This window comes from Lutra lutra, chromosome 3 (genome assembly GCF_902655055.1).
Source record: "Lutra lutra chromosome 3, mLutLut1.2, whole genome shotgun sequence".
NCBI classification, from domain to species: Eukaryota; Metazoa; Chordata; class Mammalia; order Carnivora; family Mustelidae; genus Lutra; species Lutra lutra.
This window is the reverse complement of record NC_062280.1, coordinates 137540152-137559298: the sequence shown is the minus strand read 5'-3', so window position 1 is coordinate 137559298 and position 19147 is coordinate 137540152. Positions and strand designations below refer to the sequence as shown.

Below are 19147 nucleotides of genomic sequence, written 5' to 3'. Positions count from 1 at the left end.
ATGGAAGGGATGTCCATTATCACCACTGCTATTCAACATAGCACTAGAAGTCCTAGCCTCAGAAATCAGACAACAAAAAGAAATTACAGGCATCCAAATTGGCAAAGAAGTTGTTAAACTATCACTCTTTGCAGATGATATGATACTTTATGTGGAAACCCCAAAAGACTCTACTCCAAATCTGCTAGAACTTGTACAGGAATTCAGTAAAATGTCAGGATATAAAATCAATGCACAGAAATCAGTTGCATTTCTCTACACCAAGACAGAAGAAAGAGAAATTAAGGGGTCAATCTCATTTACAATTGCACCCAAAACCGTAAGATGCCTAGGAATAAACCTAACCAAAGAGGCAAAGAAACTGTACTCAGAAAACTATGAAGTACTCATGAAAGAAATGGAGGAAGACACAAAGAAATGGAAAAATGTTCTATGCTCATGGATTGGAAGAACAAATATTGTGAAAATGTTTATTCTCCCTAAAGCAATCTATACATTTAATGCAATCCCTACCAAAATCCCATCCATTTTTTTCAAAGAAATAGAACAAATAATCTTAAAATTTATATTGAACCAGAAAAGACCTCAAATAGCCAAAGGAATATTGAAAAAGAAAGCCAAAGATGGTGGCATCACAATTCCAGACTTCAAGCTCTATTACAAAGTTGTCATCATCAAGACAGTATGGTACTGGCACAAAAACAGACACATAGATCAATGGAACAGAATAGAGAGCCCAGAAATAGACCCTCAACTCTATGGCCAACTAATATTTGACAAAGCAGGAAAGAATGTCCAATGGAAAAAAGACAGCCTCTTCAACAAATGGTGCTGGGAAAACTGGACAGCCACATGCAGAAAAATAAAATTGGACCACTTCCTTACACCACACATGAAAACAGACTCAAAATGGATGAAGGACCTCAATGTGAGAATGGAATCCATCCAAATCCTTGAGGAGAACACAGGCAGCAACCTCTTTGACCTCAGCCGCAGCAACTTCTTCCTAGGAACATCGCCAAAGGCAAGGGAAGCAAGGGCAAAAATGAACTACTGGGATTTCATCAAGATCAAAAGCTTTTGCACAGCAAAGGAAACAGTTCACAAAACCAAAAGACAACTGACAGAATGGGAGAAGATATTTGCAAATGACATATCAGATAAAGGGCTAGTATCCAAAATCTATAAAGAGCTTAGCAAACTCAACACCCAAAGAACAAATAATCCAATCAAGAAATGGGCAGAGGACATGAACAGACATTTCTGCAAAGAAGACATCCCAGGTGGCCAGCAGACACATGAAAAAAGTGCTCCACATCTCTCAGCATCAGGGAAATACAAATCAAAACCACAATGAGATATCACCTCACACCAGTCAGAATGGCTAAGATTAACAAGTCAGGAAATGACAGATGCTGGCGAGGATGTGGAGAAAGGGGAACCCTCCTACACTGCTTGTGGGAATTCAAGCTGGTGCAGCCACTCTGGAAAACTTTGTGGAGGTTCCTCAAAAAACTGAAAATGGAGCTACCCTATGACCCAGTGATTGCACTGATGGATATATATCATAAAGATACAAACGTGGTGCTCCAAAGGGGCACGTGCACCCGAGTGTTTATGGCAACAATGTCCACAATAGCCAAACTATGGCAAGAACCCAGATGTCCATCAACAAAAGAATGGATAAAGAAGAGGTGGTATATATATACAATGGAATACTATGCAGCCATCAAAAGAAATGAAATCTTGCCATTTGTGACAACATGGATGGAACTAGAGGGTATTATGCTTAGTGAAATAAGTCAGTTGGAGAAAGACAACTATCATATGATCTCCCTGATATGAGGAAGTGGAGATGCAACATGGGGGTTTGGGGACATAGGAAAAGAAAAAATGAAAGAAGATGGGATCGGGAGGGAGACAAACCATAAAAAACTCAATCTCAAAAAACATCTGAGGGTTGCTGGGGGGAGCGGGGACGGGATAGGGTGGTGGGGATATGGACATTGGGGAGGGTATGTGCTATGATGAGTACTGTGAAATGTGTAAACCTGGTAAGTCTCAGACCTATACCCCTGGGGATAAAAACACATATGTTTATTAAAAAATTTAAAAAACGGTGCTCTGACAGTTTTTAAAATTAAACATTTTTACTTTCATAGATATTTTTGCAAATCAAAAATGAAGAAACTCAAGTAGTCAATAAACAAAAAAAATATGCTCAATCTTTCTTAGTTTTGTTATTCCTATTTTCTTCCCTTTAGTATTTACCTTCCACCCCCCACTTCCTTTCCTTCCCTTCCATTAGTTTTAGAGTGAACATCAAAAAATGTTAACTATTTTTTTAAAAAATGTATTCATTGATTTGAGAGATTTGAGAGAAAGAGTAAGAGAGAGCAGGGTGGGGAGCAGAAGGGCAGAGGAAGAGAGAAACTTAAGCAGACTCTATGCTGAGTGCAGAGCCTGCTGAAGGACTTGATATCCCTACCCTGAGATCATGACCTTAGCTGAAGCCAGGAGTCAGATGCTTAACCATTGAGCCACCTAGGCGAACCCCTTCCAAAATTTTAACAACTATTAATACTAATAACAGTATGTACCTTATTCTTGTACTTTAATGTATTAATATTTATTTAGAAAAAGAAAAATTAAAAAAATATTTTTACCTTTGCCTCCCTTACAGTGAATCACTACGATGTTTTTGTCATCTTGAGACATCCACTCATCCACTTCCTTGGCGAATGCCACCATCTCACTGATTTCAAATGTAAAATTTTTAGTTGAATTAAAATTCATTCAAAAAATCAAGCCCAGTATATTTAGCTTTCTTTTCACAGCCATCTTGGCATGAAATTTACCTTAGACTGGGGACATTGTGATCATCAATCTTGATTCGCTGGACCCTGTCATGGAAGTACTTGGGATTATAAGCTCTTTCACCTAAAATAAATAATACATAGGTCAGATAACTATGCCTAATAAACACAGTAAATGATCAAGTTATGAAGAAGTTATAGTTTTTATTATAAATGCCTTATCCACCTTAATTTTTTAAAAAGATTTTATTTATTTATTTGTCAGAGAGCGGGAGAGAGAGAGAGCATGCACAAGCTGGGGGAGTAGCAGAGGGAGAGGGAGAAACAGGCTCCTCATTGAGCAGGGAGCCAGATTCGGGACTCGATCCCAGGAATCTGGGATCATGACCTGAGCAAAAGGCAGATGCTTAACCAAGTGAGCCACCCAGGTGTCCCCCTTATCCACCATTAAGAGGAGCTTTCTTACTGGCTCTTGTTGCTTTTAGGAATATTAAGGGTCTGAAAAACAGAGATAGCAGTGGTTTGTCCATCTTGAGTAACCCAACTTATTTGGACTTAACAAGCCTTACTTTTAATTTTCTAGTAGGTTACTCATCATATTACCACATATTACCACAGAGCAGAAGTAAATGTGGCGTAAATGTGGCCAACCAGAATGCTTGCCTCCTGAAAATGTCTGTTTAGTATACAGGAGGAGGAAAAGACAAGACAGAATACTAAGTGGGGATATAGTCTTTTTTCTACAGGTTTTGTTTTTGAGCATATTTTCCCTTGTTTATTGACTATTTGGATTTTTTTCATTTGGGTTTTGCTCTCCTCACACCCCACTCCTAGTGTTTCCAAAACACAAGCCAGCAGGGAAAACAGAAGTATTTTCCTAAACCTAACACCACGAGAGCAGATTCTACACAAAATGGCTCTGCCTCAATTTAAGCTTCCTGTCTCCCCCACAGGGCATTTATACTATTGAGATATTTTTTCCCCTACAAAACAGAACCAATGCAAGATGGAGATTTTTAAACTCACTTCCCATCACCCACCAAATACTTATGATTAAATGAAATGTGAAGACTGAATCATCTTATATGTAGTGATCTGTTTCATATCAATAGTAGCAAAATATCTGGCCATGTACATACTGCATAGATTGTAGACTTGATAGTGTTCTTGATGTTTGGTATCTAAGAACCGCACAACTTCCTAGAAAAAATAGACACATGTCTTACATGAATCCATATGGCACCAATATAAGCTATTCCTTAGGAGTAAGCCAGAATGGTCATTACCTTTTATTCACTTATCCTTCACTTAGCACCTTTTAGGGGAGATTTAGGGAGATTTAGTACCTACATTCCAAGTCCTAGCTTATGCACTGACGGTTTTCAAATAGTCCACAATGTTGTGCGTGACTACCTGAATAACCTCTACTATAAATACACATTGCTTAAAGCTACCAGAGACAGCTAGCCTTACGTAAATATGTGAAAATTATGATTTCATAGTAATATATGATTCTTATCTAGATCTATTTTTGAATAGATAGGTTATTTCTATTTTTTAATTTTTTAAAAAGATTGATTTATTTTAGAAAAAAGAGAGAGAGAACATGAGTAAGAGGAAGGGCAGGGAGAGAGAATCTTTAGCAGACTCCCCACTTAGTATGGGGCCTGATGTGGGCCTCCATCTCACAACCCTGAGATAATGACCTGAGCCAGAACCAAGAATTGCAGACTCAACCAACTGAGCTACCCAGGTGCCCAAATACATAGTACTTTTAGATCCTGATCTGGATATTACAGTCAACCTATGCACTATTTAAATGAATAAATAATGCAAAAATGTGTGGTATTATTGTGTGTCTATATATGCATGATAAAAAAACAAACACATTATATTAAATTTTAGTTAAGTGGTGGCAATATGGAGACTTTTTTGGATCACCTTTGCATATTTTCTAAAATGAATATATATGCGAGTATGTGCATATATATATACACACACACAAATATGCATATATGCATAACTTTTCAAATAAGAAATAGGGATCTAAAGAACAGTTACTATCACATACAAATACAGTATTTCTAACAAATTTATCCATTTGAAACACACACAGACCATGTGTCTCTGTACAACAAAATGACTGTAAAAAAGCTTAAAAATTGATGAGTATACTAACCTGAGCAATGTTTACTAGCTTCATATTGAGAAAAAGAAAAAATATCAAAATGATCAAATGGTTAAATTGTCAGTAGGAAATAGTAAATAAATAAGATAAATACTCTGAGTCTGTATAATGCTGGAATGGGGGAATAGACTCTTACACATCAAGATTTCATGAGATCCTTTACACTAAAATGAAATCCAGATGGAATAAAGAATCATAGATTTTAAAAAACCCACAAATATCTCTAAGAAGTTCAAGTGCATATTAATTAATTCTTTATTTTTTATATTTTTAAAAATATTTTGTTTATTTATTTGACAGACAGAGAGCACAAGTAGGTAGAGAGGCAGGCAGAGAGGGAGGAGGAATCAGGCTCCCTGCTGAGCACAGAGCCCAATTTGGAGCTCTATCACGGGACCCTGGGATCATGACCCGAGCCCAAGGCAGAAGCTTTAACCCACTGAGCCACCCAAGGTGCCCCTAATAAATTCTTTAGATCAAGAAAAACAAAATATTGAATCAATGGAAGATCAACAGATCTAGGTTCGACTTTAAAAATTTGAGATTTCCAGGAGGAGTCAAGATGGCGGAGAAGTAGCAGGCTGAGACTACTTCAAGTAGCAGGAGATCAGCTAGATAGCTTATCTAAAGATTGCAAACACCTACAAATCCAATGAGAGATCAAAGGGAAGAAGAACAGCAATTCTAGAAACAGAAAATCAACCACTTTCTGAAAGGTAGGACTGGCAGAGAAGTGAATCCAAAGCGACGGGAAGATAGACCGCGGGTGGAGGGGCCAGCTCCCGGCAAGCAGCGGAGCAATGGAGCACAGAATCAGGACTTTTAAAAGTCTGTTTCGCTGAAGGACATCGCTCCAGAGGCCTAACCAGGGTGAAGCCCACGCGGGGTCAGCGTGGCCTCAGGTCCCGCAGGGTCACAGAAGGATTGGGGGTATCTGAGTGTCGCAGAGCTTATAGGTATTAGAACGGGGAAGCCGGCTACAGAGACAGAGCTGAGGAGTGAGCCCTCAGCTCAGGGTTACCTTGAACCGGTCACAGGCTCGGTCAGTTCGGAGCGCGGCCGGAGGCCAGGGTGATGGGAGTAATTGGGCGCTGTTCTCTGAGGGCGCACTGAGGAGTGGGGCCCCGGGCTCTCGGCTCCACTGGGCCGGAGACCGGGAGGCCGCCATCTTCATTCCCGTCCTCCGGAACTCTACGGAAAGCGCCCAGGGAACAAAAGCTCCCAAAAGCAAACCCAGCAAACCGGAGTGGATTACTCAGCCCGGCCCCTGGTAAGGGCAGTGCAATTCCGCCTGGGGCAAAGACACTTGAGAATCACTACAAAGGCCCCTCCCCCAGAAGATCAACAAGAAATCCAGCCAGGACCAAGTTCACCTACCAAGGAGTGCAGTTTCAATAACAAGTAGAGCAAAAGAGGGACAAACAGCTACTGGACCACGAGGGGAGAAGTCGAGAGATAAGTGACACCATAAGACGAAACAACATTAGAATAATTGGGATTCCAGAAGAAGAGGAAACAGAGAGGGGAGCAGAAGGTATATTGGAGAGAATTATTGGAGAGAATTTCCCCAATATGGCAAAGGGAACAAGCATCAAAATCCAGGAGGTACAGAAAACCCCCCTCAAAATCAATAAGAATAGGTCCACACCCTGTCACCTAATAGTAAAATTTATAAGTCTTAGTGACAAAGAGAAAATCCTGAAAGCAGCCTGGGAAAAGAAGTTCGTAACATACAATGGTAAAAATATTGGCAGCAGACTTATCCACAGAGACCTGGCAGGCCAGAAAGAGCTGGCATGATATATTCAGAGCACTAAACGAGAAAACATGCAGCCAAGAAACTATATCCAGCTAGGCTATCATTGAAAATAGAAGGAGAGATCAAAAACTTCCAGGACAAACAAAAACTGAAAGAATTTGCAAACACCAAACCAGCTCTACAGGAAATATTGAAAGGGGTCCTCTAAGCAAAGAGAGACCCTAAAAGTAGTAGATCAGAGGGGAACAGAGACAATATACAATAACAGTCACCTTACAGGCAATACAATGACACTAAATTCATATCTCTCAATAGTTACCCTGAATGTTAATGGGCTAAATGCCCCCATCAAAAGACACAGGGTATCAGAATGGATAAAAAAAAACAAAATACATCTATATGTTGCCTACAAGAAACTCATTTTAAACCCGAAGACACCTGCAGATTTAAAGTGAGGGAGTGGAAAAGAATTTACCATGCTAATGGACATCAGAAGAAAGCAGGAGTGGCAATTATCAGATCAATTAGATTTTAAGCCAAAAACTATAATAAGAGATGAGGAAGGACACTATATCATACTCAAAGGATCTGTCCAACAAGATCTAACAATTTTAAATATCTATGCCCCTAACGTGGGAGCAGCCAACTATATAAACCAATTAATAACAAAATCAAAGAAACACATCAACAATCATACAATAATAGTAGGGGACTTTAACACTCCCCTCACTGAAATGGACAGATCATCCAAGCAAAAGATCAACAAGGAAATCAAGGCCTTAAATGACACACTGGACCAGATGGACATCACAGATATATTCAGAACATTTCATCCCAAAGCAACAGAATACACATTCTTCTCTAGTGTACATGGAACATTCTCCAGAATAGATCACATCCTGGGTCCTAAATCAGGTCTTAACTGGTATCAAAAGATTGGGATCATTCCCTGCATATTTTCAGACCACAATGCTCTGAAGCTAGAACTCAATCACAAGAGGAAATTTGGAAAGAACCCAAATACATGGCGACTAAACAGCATCCTTCTAAAGAATGAATGGGTCACCAGGAAATTAAAGAAGAATTGAAAAAATTCATGGAAACAAATGATAATGAAAACACAACGGTTCAAAATCTGTGGGACACAACAAAGGCAGTCCTGAGAGGAAAATATATAGTGGTACAAGCCTTTCTCAAGAAACAAGAAAGGTCTCAAATACACAACCTAACCCTACACCTAAAGGAGCTGGAGAAAGAACAAGAAAGAAACCCTAAACCCAGCAGGAGAAGAGAAATCATAAAGATCAGAGCAGAAATCAATGAAATAGAAACAAACAAACAAAAAAAAACAATAGAACAAATCAATGAAACTAGGAGCTGGTTCTTTGAAAGAATTAATAAGATTGATAAACCCCTGTCCAGACTTATCAAAAAGAAAAGAGAAAGGACCCAAATAAATAAAATCATGAATGAAAGAGGAGAGATCACAACTAACACCAAAGAAACACAGACCATTATAAGAACATACTATGAGCAACTCTACGCCAACAAATTTGACAATCTGGAAGAAATGGATGCATTCCTAGAGACATATAAACTACCATGACTGAACGATGAAGAAATAGAAAGCCTGAACAGACCCATAACCAGTAAGGAGATTGAAACAGTCATCAAAAATCTCCAAACAAACAAAAGCCCAGGGCCAGATGGCTTCCCAGGGGAATTCTACTAAACATTTAAAGAAGAACTAGTTCCTATTCTCCTGAAACTGTTCCAAAAAATAGAAATGGAAGGAAAACTTCCAAACTCATTTTATGAGGCCAGCATCACCTTGATCCCAAAACCAGACAAGGATCCCATCAAAAAAGAGAACTACAGACCAATATCCTTGATGAACACAGATGCAAAAATTCTCACCAAAATACTAGCCAATAGGATTCAACAGTACGTTAAAAGGATTATTCACCACGACCAAGTGGGATTTATTCCAGGGCTGCAAGGTTGGTTCAACATCCGCAAATCAATCAATGTGATACAACACATTAATAAAAGAAAGAACAAGAACCATATGATACTCTCCATAGATGCTGAAAAAGCATTTGACAAAGTACAGCATCCCTTCCTGATCAAAACTCTTCAAAGTGTAGGGATAGAGGGCACATACCTCAATATTATCAAAGCCATCTATGAAAAACCCACCGCAAATATCATTCTCAATGGAGAAAAAAATGAAAGCTTCTCCGCTAAGGTCAGGAACACAGCAGGGATGTCCATTATGACCGCTGCTATTCAACATAGTACTAGAAGTCCTAGCCTCAGCAATCAGACAACAAAAAGAAATTAAAGGGATCCAAATCAGCAAAGAAGTAGTCAAACTATCACTCTTCGCAGATGATATGATACTATATGTGGAAAACCCAAAAGATTCCACTCCAAAACTGCTAGAACTTGTACAGGAATTCAGTAAAGTGTCAGGATATAAAATCAATGCCCAGAAATCAGCTGCATTTCGCTACACCAACGACAAGACAGAAGAAAGTGAAATTAAGGCGTTAATCCCATTTACAATTGCACCCAAAACAATAGGATACCTAGGAATAAACCTAACCAAAGAGGCTACGAATCTATACTCAGAAAAGTACAAAGTACTCATGAAAGAAATTGAGGAAGACACAAAGAAATGGAAAAATGTTCCATCCGTGCTCCTGGATTGGAAGAATAAATATTGTGAAAATGTCTATGCTACCTAAAGCAATCTACACATTTAATGCAATTCCTATCAAAGTACCATCCATTTTTTTCAAAGAAATGGAACAAATAATCCTAAAACTTATATGGAACCCAAAAAGACCTCGAATAGCCAAAGCAATATTGAAAAAGAAAGCCATTGTTGGTGGCATCACATTTACGGACTTCAAGCTCTATTACAAAGCTGTCATCATCAAGACAGCATGGTACTGGCACAAAAACAGACCCATAGATCAATGGAACAGAATAGAGAGCCCAGAAATATACCCTCAACTCTATGGTCAACTAATCTTTGACAAAGCAGGAAAGAATGTCCAATGGAAAAAAGACAGCCTCTTCAATAAATGGTGTTGGGAAAATTGGACAGCCACATGCAAAAAAATGAAATTGGATCATTTCCTTACACCACACACAAAAATAGACTCAAAATGGATGAAGGACCTCAATGTGAGAAAGGAATCCATCAAAATCCTTGAGGAGAATACAGGCAGCAACCTCTTCGACCTCAGCCGCAGCAACATCTTCCTAGGAACATCGCCAAAGGCAAGGGAAGCAAGGGCAAAAATGAAGTATTGGGATTTTATCAAGATCAACAGCTTTCAAACAGGAAAGGAAACAGTTAACAAAACCAAAAGACAACTGACAGAATGGGAGAAGATATTTGCAAACGACATATCAGATAAAGGGCTAGTGTCCAAAATCTATAAAGAGTTTAGCAAACTCAACACCCAAAGAACAAATAATCCAATCAAGAATTGGGCAGAGGACATGAACAGACATTTCTGCAAAGAAGACATCCAGATGGCCAACAGACACATGAAAAAGTGCTCCATATCACTCGGCATCAGGGAAATACAAATCAAAACCACAATGAGATATCACCTCACACCAGTCAGAATGCTAAAATTAACAAGTCAGGAAATGACAGATGCTGGCGAGGATGTGGAGAAAGGGGAACCCTCCTACACTGTTGGTGGGAATGCAAGCTGGTGCAACCACTCTGGAAAACAGCATGGAGGTTCCTCAAAATGTTGAAAATAGAACTACCCTATGACCCAGCAATTGCACTACTGGGTATTTATCCTAACGATACAAACGTAGTGATCCAAAGGGGCACGTGCACCCGAATATTTATAGCAGCAATGTCTACAATAGCCAAACTATGGAAAGAACCTAGATGTCCATCAACAGATGAATGGATAAAGAAGAGGTGGTATATATACACAATGGAATACTATGCAGCCATCAAAAGAAATGAAATCCTGCTATTTGCAATGACATGAATGGAACTAGAGGGTATCATGCTTAGCGAAATCAGTCAATCGGAGAAAGACAACTATCATATGATCTCCCTGATATGAGGGAGAGGAGATGCAACATGGGGGGTTAAGGGGGTAGAAGAGTAAATGAAACAAGATGGGATTGGGAGGGAGACAAACCATAAGTGACTCTTAATCTCACAAAACAAACTGAGGGTTGCTGGGGGATGGAGGGTTGGGAGAAGGGGGGTGGGGTTATGGACATTGGGGATGGTATGTGCTATGGTGAGTGCTTTGAAGTGTGTAAACCTGGCGATTCACAGACCTGTACCCCTGGGGATAAAATTATTTTATATATTTATAAAAAATAAAAAACAAAAAAGAATCCCAAACTCTCTCTAAAAAAAAAAAACAAAAAACAAAAAAACAGGGAAGAAGCATTTTCAGTAAAATGGAGTGAATGGGAACTATGTCTAATATTAACTATAAACTAGTTACGCTAGTATAAACTAGTAACTCAAAACAATTTAAACAATACGCCCTCAACCTATAGATAAATGGGCCTAGGACATAAATAAATTTTTAAAGAGAAAATTTAACTGCATAACAACCTATATAGATAAATGTTCACCTCACCAACAGAGAAGTCTAAACAACAATAAAATCCCATTTTCACCCATGAAATTAGCCCTTTCCTTTTCAAATGGGAAAATCCAATGCTCGCAAAGATGGCATGAAAATAAAGCTTTTGATTTATTGCTAACATAATCCTTTGGATTTGGCAATATATGTTGAGAACTCCCAAAATACTCATACTCCATAACCAGGTAATTTTATTCCTAGGAACCTAAGAGAAAAGGCTTTATGCCTTTAAACCTGTGTGCCTCTGATGCTGTATTATTAATGTTTTTTTAAATTTCTTTTCAGTGTTCCAGAATTCATTGTTTATGCACCACACCCAGTGCTCCATGCAATACGTACCCTCCATAATACCCACCACCAGCTGCATTATTGTTAATGACACCTAACTATCCAACATTCAAGCTTGATTATAGCACTAATGAAATATCACACAACCATTAGAATACCGTTTTGCCCTTCATTCTCTCAATAAGCAAACATTTCACAGTGTTTAATTTCTGTGCAGTCTTCCTTAGTATACCACACTTATGGATATTCAGCATTTGCTTTTTTTATGGAAAAAAAAAAGACAAAGAAAAACCTGGGGGTGCCTGGGTGGCTCAGTGGGTTAAACCTCTGCCTTCGGCTCAGGTCATGATCTCAGGGTCCTGGGATCGAGCCCCGCATCGGGGGGGGGGTCTCTGCTCAGCAGGGAGCCTGCTTCCCCCTCCCCATCTGCCTTTCTGCCTGCTTGTGATCTCTCTCTCTCTCTGTCAAATACATAAATAAAAATCTTTTTAAAAACTACTTGGATGGCTAAGTTTTAGGGATTTTTTTAAAAATCACCTATTTCTCTATATGTTTTAAAAAAATGATCTCAAGGCCTGAATTTTCTCTAAGAATCCATCCTTGACTCAATACAAAGATAACTTGCCGCTATGTTTTCTGATCTAAATAGTTTACCTGAGGACTATAAATACCTCTTAAACTAACTAGCTCAACAGAGACAAAAAGCATCTAAAAGAAAGTTCAACTCTGCCAAGAAACCACATTTTGGGGGACTAGATGGATAGTTTTTGTCCTCAACCAGAACAAAGAATATGTAATTGTACCAAGGTCAAAAACTAAAAGATAACTAAGAAGATTTTTAGCAATGTAGGTAATGTAGATCTCCTTTTTCTCAATAGCCTTAAGTTTACAATTCCAGAAACTCTTGGGAAAGTGAAAAATGCTGTCTGCTCTTTGAAACCCTTTTTTTTTTTTTTTTTTTTTTTTTTTTTAAGATTTTATTTATTTATTTGACAGAGAGAGATCACAAGTAGACAGAGAGGCAGGCAGAGAGAGAGAGAGAGAGGGAAGCAGGCTCCCTGCTGAGCAGAGAGCCCGATGCGGGACTCGATCCCAGGACCCTGAGATCATGACCTGAGCCGAAGGCAGCGGCTTAACCCACTGAGCCACCCAGGCGCCCTGAAACCCTTTTTGTAATAACCTCCAACTTTGTCCTAAATAGGCCAACCCTTTTTCTGTGTTCACAAAATATTAACTAACCAGAAGAGCTTACACTGGAAGAGACTGTCTATCTTAGCACATTCCATGATCTGGAGATGAAAGTGCAACCTCTTTGCCTGCATGTCATGGCAGCACTGGCCACACTTGTTGACACTTCCACCATAGTGCTTGCTTCTTTATTCCCACATATGTCCAATCTTGCTACTTCTAGGAAACACTTGACATTTATATTAGCAAATTTACTGCATGTGAAATCTTACTGTTTGCTCTACATGTTACTGTCCATTGCTCTACATATTACTATCCCTTGTTCAAAGTCTAATCCTGCAAATTTATTCCCTCTTAAGAGTGAAGGGGAACTACATGACCACTTTGCATTCTCTCAGAAATTAATCATGCCGATATCTGAATCTCACACCCTCTAGTCAAACTTATTAGTTTGTAGATGGCTTATAAGCCATCTGAAAAATAACAAAGACATGCTCTGTCCAGGATAGGTTGTTATCATTGAACATGCAAGCACCAGCACAGCTCCTCTGCCTCATTCTCAGTCAGCCCAGGTACCTGAACTAATAGCTCAGACATAAGCCTGCACTCTGGCAAAAGAGGAAGGTAAATATTCATATGGATAGTAGATATGATTTGGGGGGTGGTTTATGATTCATGAGTTTTATGAAAACTGATGATTTATCACCTCTTCTTCTACTATGTCTATTAAAAATGGTAAAAAATCATGGTTTACTAGAACTTCATCAATACCCCAAGGAGATAAGTGTTAAGAACTGAAAAGAACAACAACCAAAAAAACCTCAATGGTCTAGCGAACACTCTAGAAGCCAAGAGTAATATCTTTGCTTTGACTTACATACTTAATGAAATTTGTGGCTTTTTAATACCCTAGCCAATATTAAGTGTTGCTAAATTTATATTTATCATCACTAAATCTACAAAGAAAAATGAATCAAGTTAGACAAGTTGTAATTAACTCACAGTTCTCAGCCCAACGTACTGAAAAGTGATATTGGCAAAGGATGCTCTATCCCTAGAGATGGATTCTGGTAATTTGAAGATGGCTATCCTGAAGTGCCATAATCCATCCAATGGCCCCTGGTCAAATTACTTCATAACTCTTCCCATTATGGAATGAATAAAGTAGTTTCCACATTAAATAGCAGTTTGGAAAATTTTTCAAAATTGGTCAAGGGAGTAGTAGAATCATGTCTTACTTACAAATAACATAACCTAGATAAGATATGGTTCACACTCTCCTTAAGACCTTTTTGAAAATTTGTAAATTGATTTTGACTGCCCAAGTCTCAAGACTATGAATATGGATTAGTTACTGTTTTTAATTTTTTGCATGTGTAGAAAAGCTTCCCTGCCTTAAGTGATTTCATGAATGATTCAAATACTTTATCCTTCCCTATTGGGCTGTATCATATGAATTTATTTGGTCAACAGAATGACATAAAGCAGGTAATTACAAAACCCCTTATAAGATTCCACTCTAGCTCTTGCCTTTTGGCCATTACATAAGAACACACGCAGGCTAGCCTAATAAAGGATGAAAACATATGGAGCAGATAGGAGTTACCCCATATACCCCAGGTATATGGTGGGATGGCCATAAGGTCATTATAGAGCAGCGAGGTAAGGTCATTATAGAGCAGCTGATAAGGAAAACTGAGATTCCATTCCACAGTGGTAATGTAGGAAGACCCTGACTTCACCTTCTCCATGGCCACACCAAATCCAGAAATATTAATAGAATAGTTCCTCCTGAAGAACTGAAGGATGACTGAACAGCTTCTGCATAACAAAAGATAAAGAAACTACATAGAGAACTGCAAGAGAGAGGGAGGCACAGCAATGAAGGGAATCCCCACCTCTGACACTGTGAACCATAGTGGGGAGGGACAATACTGAGGGTTCAGTTAGAGATTCATCTGCCTTGGGGCAAGAAAATAAGCCATGGTTTAAAAGGGCAACTAGGATTAAAAAAAAAATTGTAACCCTAGAACTCCATCAAATGCTAGGGAAGCTCCTAGAAATCTCTTGAGATTGGACAGGTTGTTGAGTGTCACAGTTCATGTTCCCCTTCTACCTAGATAGTGTAGATAGAAGCAGGGTTTACACATTCAAGCTGGTATAGAGCCCCAATGAGCCCTGGGCCCCTAGCCCACATGAGCCCCAGCCATTCTATCAAAATGGCTCCAGTATGACACACACTAGGACACTCCTGCTAGGCACCCACTACACCTCCAGCCATTGTATAAAGTCATATGCATGCAAAGCACCCTGAAACATTGCAGGCCCCTACCACATTGGCTTCAGATGGCTTGCTAGGGCACTTACTGCACAGAGTGTGCTGGGACCTCCTGGTTCACAGTTGCTTTGGCTCCAGCTAACTTGCCAGGGAGCCCTTTGCAGTAAGCACCTTGGGACACCCTGGCCTACACCCACCTCAGCTTCAATAGTTCTGCCAGGGAGTAGTTGTGTGTGGAGAACCTGAGGCACCCTCACTCATACCTACTTCAACAGCTGTCCTGCTGGGGTGCCACTTGTGCAGGGTGCACCAGGACCTCCCTAAGCTTGTGCTCCACCTCAGCACTATCTGCATGGAGAGCCATGGGACACCTAGCTTTCACCCACTTCAACTATTTTGCAAGGGTCCTCTCAGTGTGTAGAGCCCTAGGACCCTCTGCTTACAGCCACTTCACCTTCAGCTGTGCTACCAGGGTACTCTCTCTATGTGGACAGCTCCAGGAATGACCTGACTCAGACACACTTCAGTTATGGCCATCCCACCAGGGCAGCCCCTGAATGGAGTGCCCCAGTACCCACCAGATCACACAAGCCACAATTCTAGCCAGCCCCTCAAAGTTACTAGGAACACACAGTGTACACAAGGAACGACCATACACAAGACCATTCCTTCAAGTTTCGGATAAGTAGCTGTTCTAATCAGTGTAGCAAATACAGAAAATCAAGCAAAAAAAAAAAATTGGAAAACCAAACAGGTGGAGATTAAACAACATGCTACCAAGCAACAAATGAGTCAACAAAGAAAATGAAGAGCAAATTAAAAGATATATGGAGACAAATGAAAATGAAAACACAATAGTCTAAATCTTTGAGACCCAGAGAAAACAGTCCTAAAAGGGATATTTATAGAGATACCAGCCAACCCAAAGATATAAGAAAAACCTCAGTCTAAAAACCTAAAAAAACTAGAAAAGGAAAAGTAAAGTCCAAAATTAGTAGATGGAGAGATTTAATAAAAATCTAGCATAAATGAATGAAGTAGAGTCTTTAAGAATAGAAAAGACCAATGAAACAAAGAACTGATTCTTTCAAAGCATAAAAAAGTCAATAAATCTTTAGCCAGACTGATCAAGAGAAGAAAACAAAAGGAACCGAATGAAACCAGAGACAAAAGAGTTAACAAAGAATACCACAGAGGTACAAAAGATTATAAGAGTACTACAAAAAAAAAAAATTATATGTCAAAAAATCAGATAACCTAGAAAAAAATAGATGAACTCCTAGAAACATACAGTCATCCTAAACTGAATCAGGAAGACATACAAATTCGAAAGCCAAATTACTGCTGACAAAATTGAATTGTTAATCAAAAAACTCCTAACAAATTCCAGGATCAGACAGATCATAGGTGAATTTACCAAATATTTTAAAAAGAGTTAATACCTATTGTCTTTAATCTATTCCAAAAAAATAGCAAAGAAAGTATAGCTTTGAAGTATAGCCTAATAAGGCCAGCATTACCCTGATACCAAATCAGACAAACACACTACAAAAAAACAAAACTACAGAACATTATCACTGAAGAACACCGAAGCAAAAATTCTCAACAAAATATTAGCAAACCGGGGCACCTGGATGGCTCAGTGGTTAAGGCCTCTGCCTTCAGCTCAGGTCATGATCTCAGGGTCCTGGGATCGAGCCCCCATCGGGCTCTCTGCTCACAGCAGGGAGCCTGCCTCCTCCTCCTCTCTCTCTCTGCCTGCCTCTCTGCCTACTCGTGATCTGTCTGTCAAATAAATAAAAAATAAAATAAAATAAAATATTAGCAAACCATATTTACAATACATTAAAAGGAACATTCACCATGATCAAGTGGGATTCATTCCAGGTTTGCAAGAATGGCTCAATACTTGCAAATCAATCACCCCCAAGTCAACAAAATGAAGTATAAAAACCATGCAATCATCTCAAAAGATGCAGATAAAGCATGTGACAAAATTCAACATCCGTTTATGATAAAACTCTCCAAGAAATAGGTTTAGAAAGAACATACCTCAACACAGTGAAGGTCATATATGACAAACTCACAGCTAATGTCATACTCAATGGTGAAAATTGAGAGCTTTCCCTCTAAGATCAGAAACAAGACAAGGATGTCCACTCTTATTCAGCATACTCCTGGAAGTTCTAACCATAGCAATCAGACAAGAAAAAAAAAATCCAATTTGGTAAGGAAGAAGTTACTGTCACTATTTGCAGATTACATGATACTATACAGAGAAAACCCTAAAACCCTAATAAAAAACAATTAGAATACATGAATTCAGTAAAGTTTCAGGACACAAAATTAATGCACAGAAATTGTTTTTTTTTGTACATTAATAATGAAGTAGCAGAAAGAAAACAATTTGATTTACAATTGCACCAAAAAGAATAAAATAACCTAGAAATAAACTTAACAAAGGAGGTGGAAGATCTGTGCTCTGAAAGCTATAAAATGCTGATGAAAGAAATTGAAGACAAACCAGATTATGAGATATACTATAAAGCTATAATAATCAAAATAGTATGGTACTGGTACAAAAATGGACACACAGAACAGATTAGAGAGCCCAGAAATAAGCCCACACTTATAGGGAAAATTAATCTAGGACAAAGGAGGCAAGACTGTACACTGGGGGGAAAGATAGTCTCTTCAATAAGTGGTGGTGAGAAAACTGGATAGCTACATGCAAAAGAATGGTCATTTTGTTCCTTTTTGCTACAAAAATAAATACACTGTATTAAAGACCTAAATGTGAGACCTGAAATTATAAAACTTCTTGAAGAAAATATAGGCAGTAAGCTGTTTGACATCAGCCATTGCAACATCTTTCTAGATATGTCTCCTCAGTCAAGGGAAACAAAAGTAAGTATAAACTATTAGGACTATTCCAAATAAGTTTTTATATGGTGAAGGAAACCACCAACAAAACTTAAAAGCCACCTTGTGAATGGAAGAAAATATTTGCAAATGATATATCTGATAAGGGGTTAATACTCAAAATATATAAAGGACTTATACAAGTCAACACCCCCCAAAATATGATTCAATTAAGAATGGGCAGAAAACCATGGGTGCCTGGGTGGCTCAGTGGGTTAAGCCACTGCCTTCGGCTCAGGTCATGATCTCAAGGTCCTGGGTTCGAGTCCCGCATCCGGCTCTCTGCTCAGCAGGGAGCCTGCTTCCCTCTCACTCTCTCTCTCTCTCTGCCTGCCTCTCTGTCTACTTGTGATCTCTCTCTGTCAAATAAATAAATAAAATCTTTTAAAAAAATTAAAAAAAAAAGAATGGGCAGAAAACCTGAATAGACTTTTTCTTCTGAATTGACATTTTTTTCAAAGAAGATATAGAGATGGCCAACACACACATGAAAAGATGAAAAAGAAATGCAGATCAAAATCACAATCAGCTATCACTTTATACCTGTCAGAATAGCTAAAATCAAAGATAAGAAATAAGTGTTGGTGAGGATGTGGAGAAAAAGAAACCCTTGTGCACTGGTGGTAGGAATGCAAACTGGTACAACCACTGTGGAAACAGTACAGAGGTTCTGGAAAAAAATTAAAAATAGAATTACCATATGATCCAGTAATTTCACTACTGGGTTACCTAAAGAAAACAGAAATACTCATTCACAAAGGTATCTGTACCTCTCTGGTTACTGCATCATTATTTACAATAGCCAAGATATGGAAACAACCCAAGTGTCCATCAAAAGATGAATGGCTAAAGAAGAGGTGGTATATATACACAAAGAATATTATTGAGCCATAAAAAGAATGAGATCCTGCCATTTGCAACAACATGGATGAACCTAGAGGTATCATTTTGAATTAGTGTCTTTTGTTTTCTTTGGGTAAATACCTAGTAGTATGAATCCTGGATCACAGAATATGTCTATTTTTTGTTTTTGGAAAAACTTCCACACTCTTTTCAACA

General features: G+C 38.8%; 2 protein-coding genes across 2 annotated transcripts in view; one reads left to right on the top strand and one right to left on the bottom strand.

Moving 5' to 3' along the window:
• The window catches only part of LOC125096359 (28S ribosomal protein S31, mitochondrial-like), a 764428-nt gene that overhangs the window by 113474 nt on the left and 631807 nt on the right, over positions 1-19147 (top strand). The gene's annotated exons all lie outside the window — the stretch shown is intronic.
• LOC125096357 (phosphatidylinositol 3,4,5-trisphosphate 3-phosphatase TPTE2-like) overlaps positions 1-19147 on the bottom strand; it is an 83540-nt gene that overhangs the window by 21195 nt on the left and 43198 nt on the right. Inside the window, exons 12-14 of the mRNA XM_047723260.1 lie at positions 3956-4016; positions 2859-2940; positions 2667-2755 (exon numbers count right to left, since the gene is read on the bottom strand). Of these exons, the coding sequence (XP_047579216.1) occupies positions 2667-2755; positions 2859-2940; positions 3956-4016 (232 nt within the window). The remainder of the gene's footprint in view (positions 1-2666; positions 2756-2858; positions 2941-3955; positions 4017-19147) is intronic.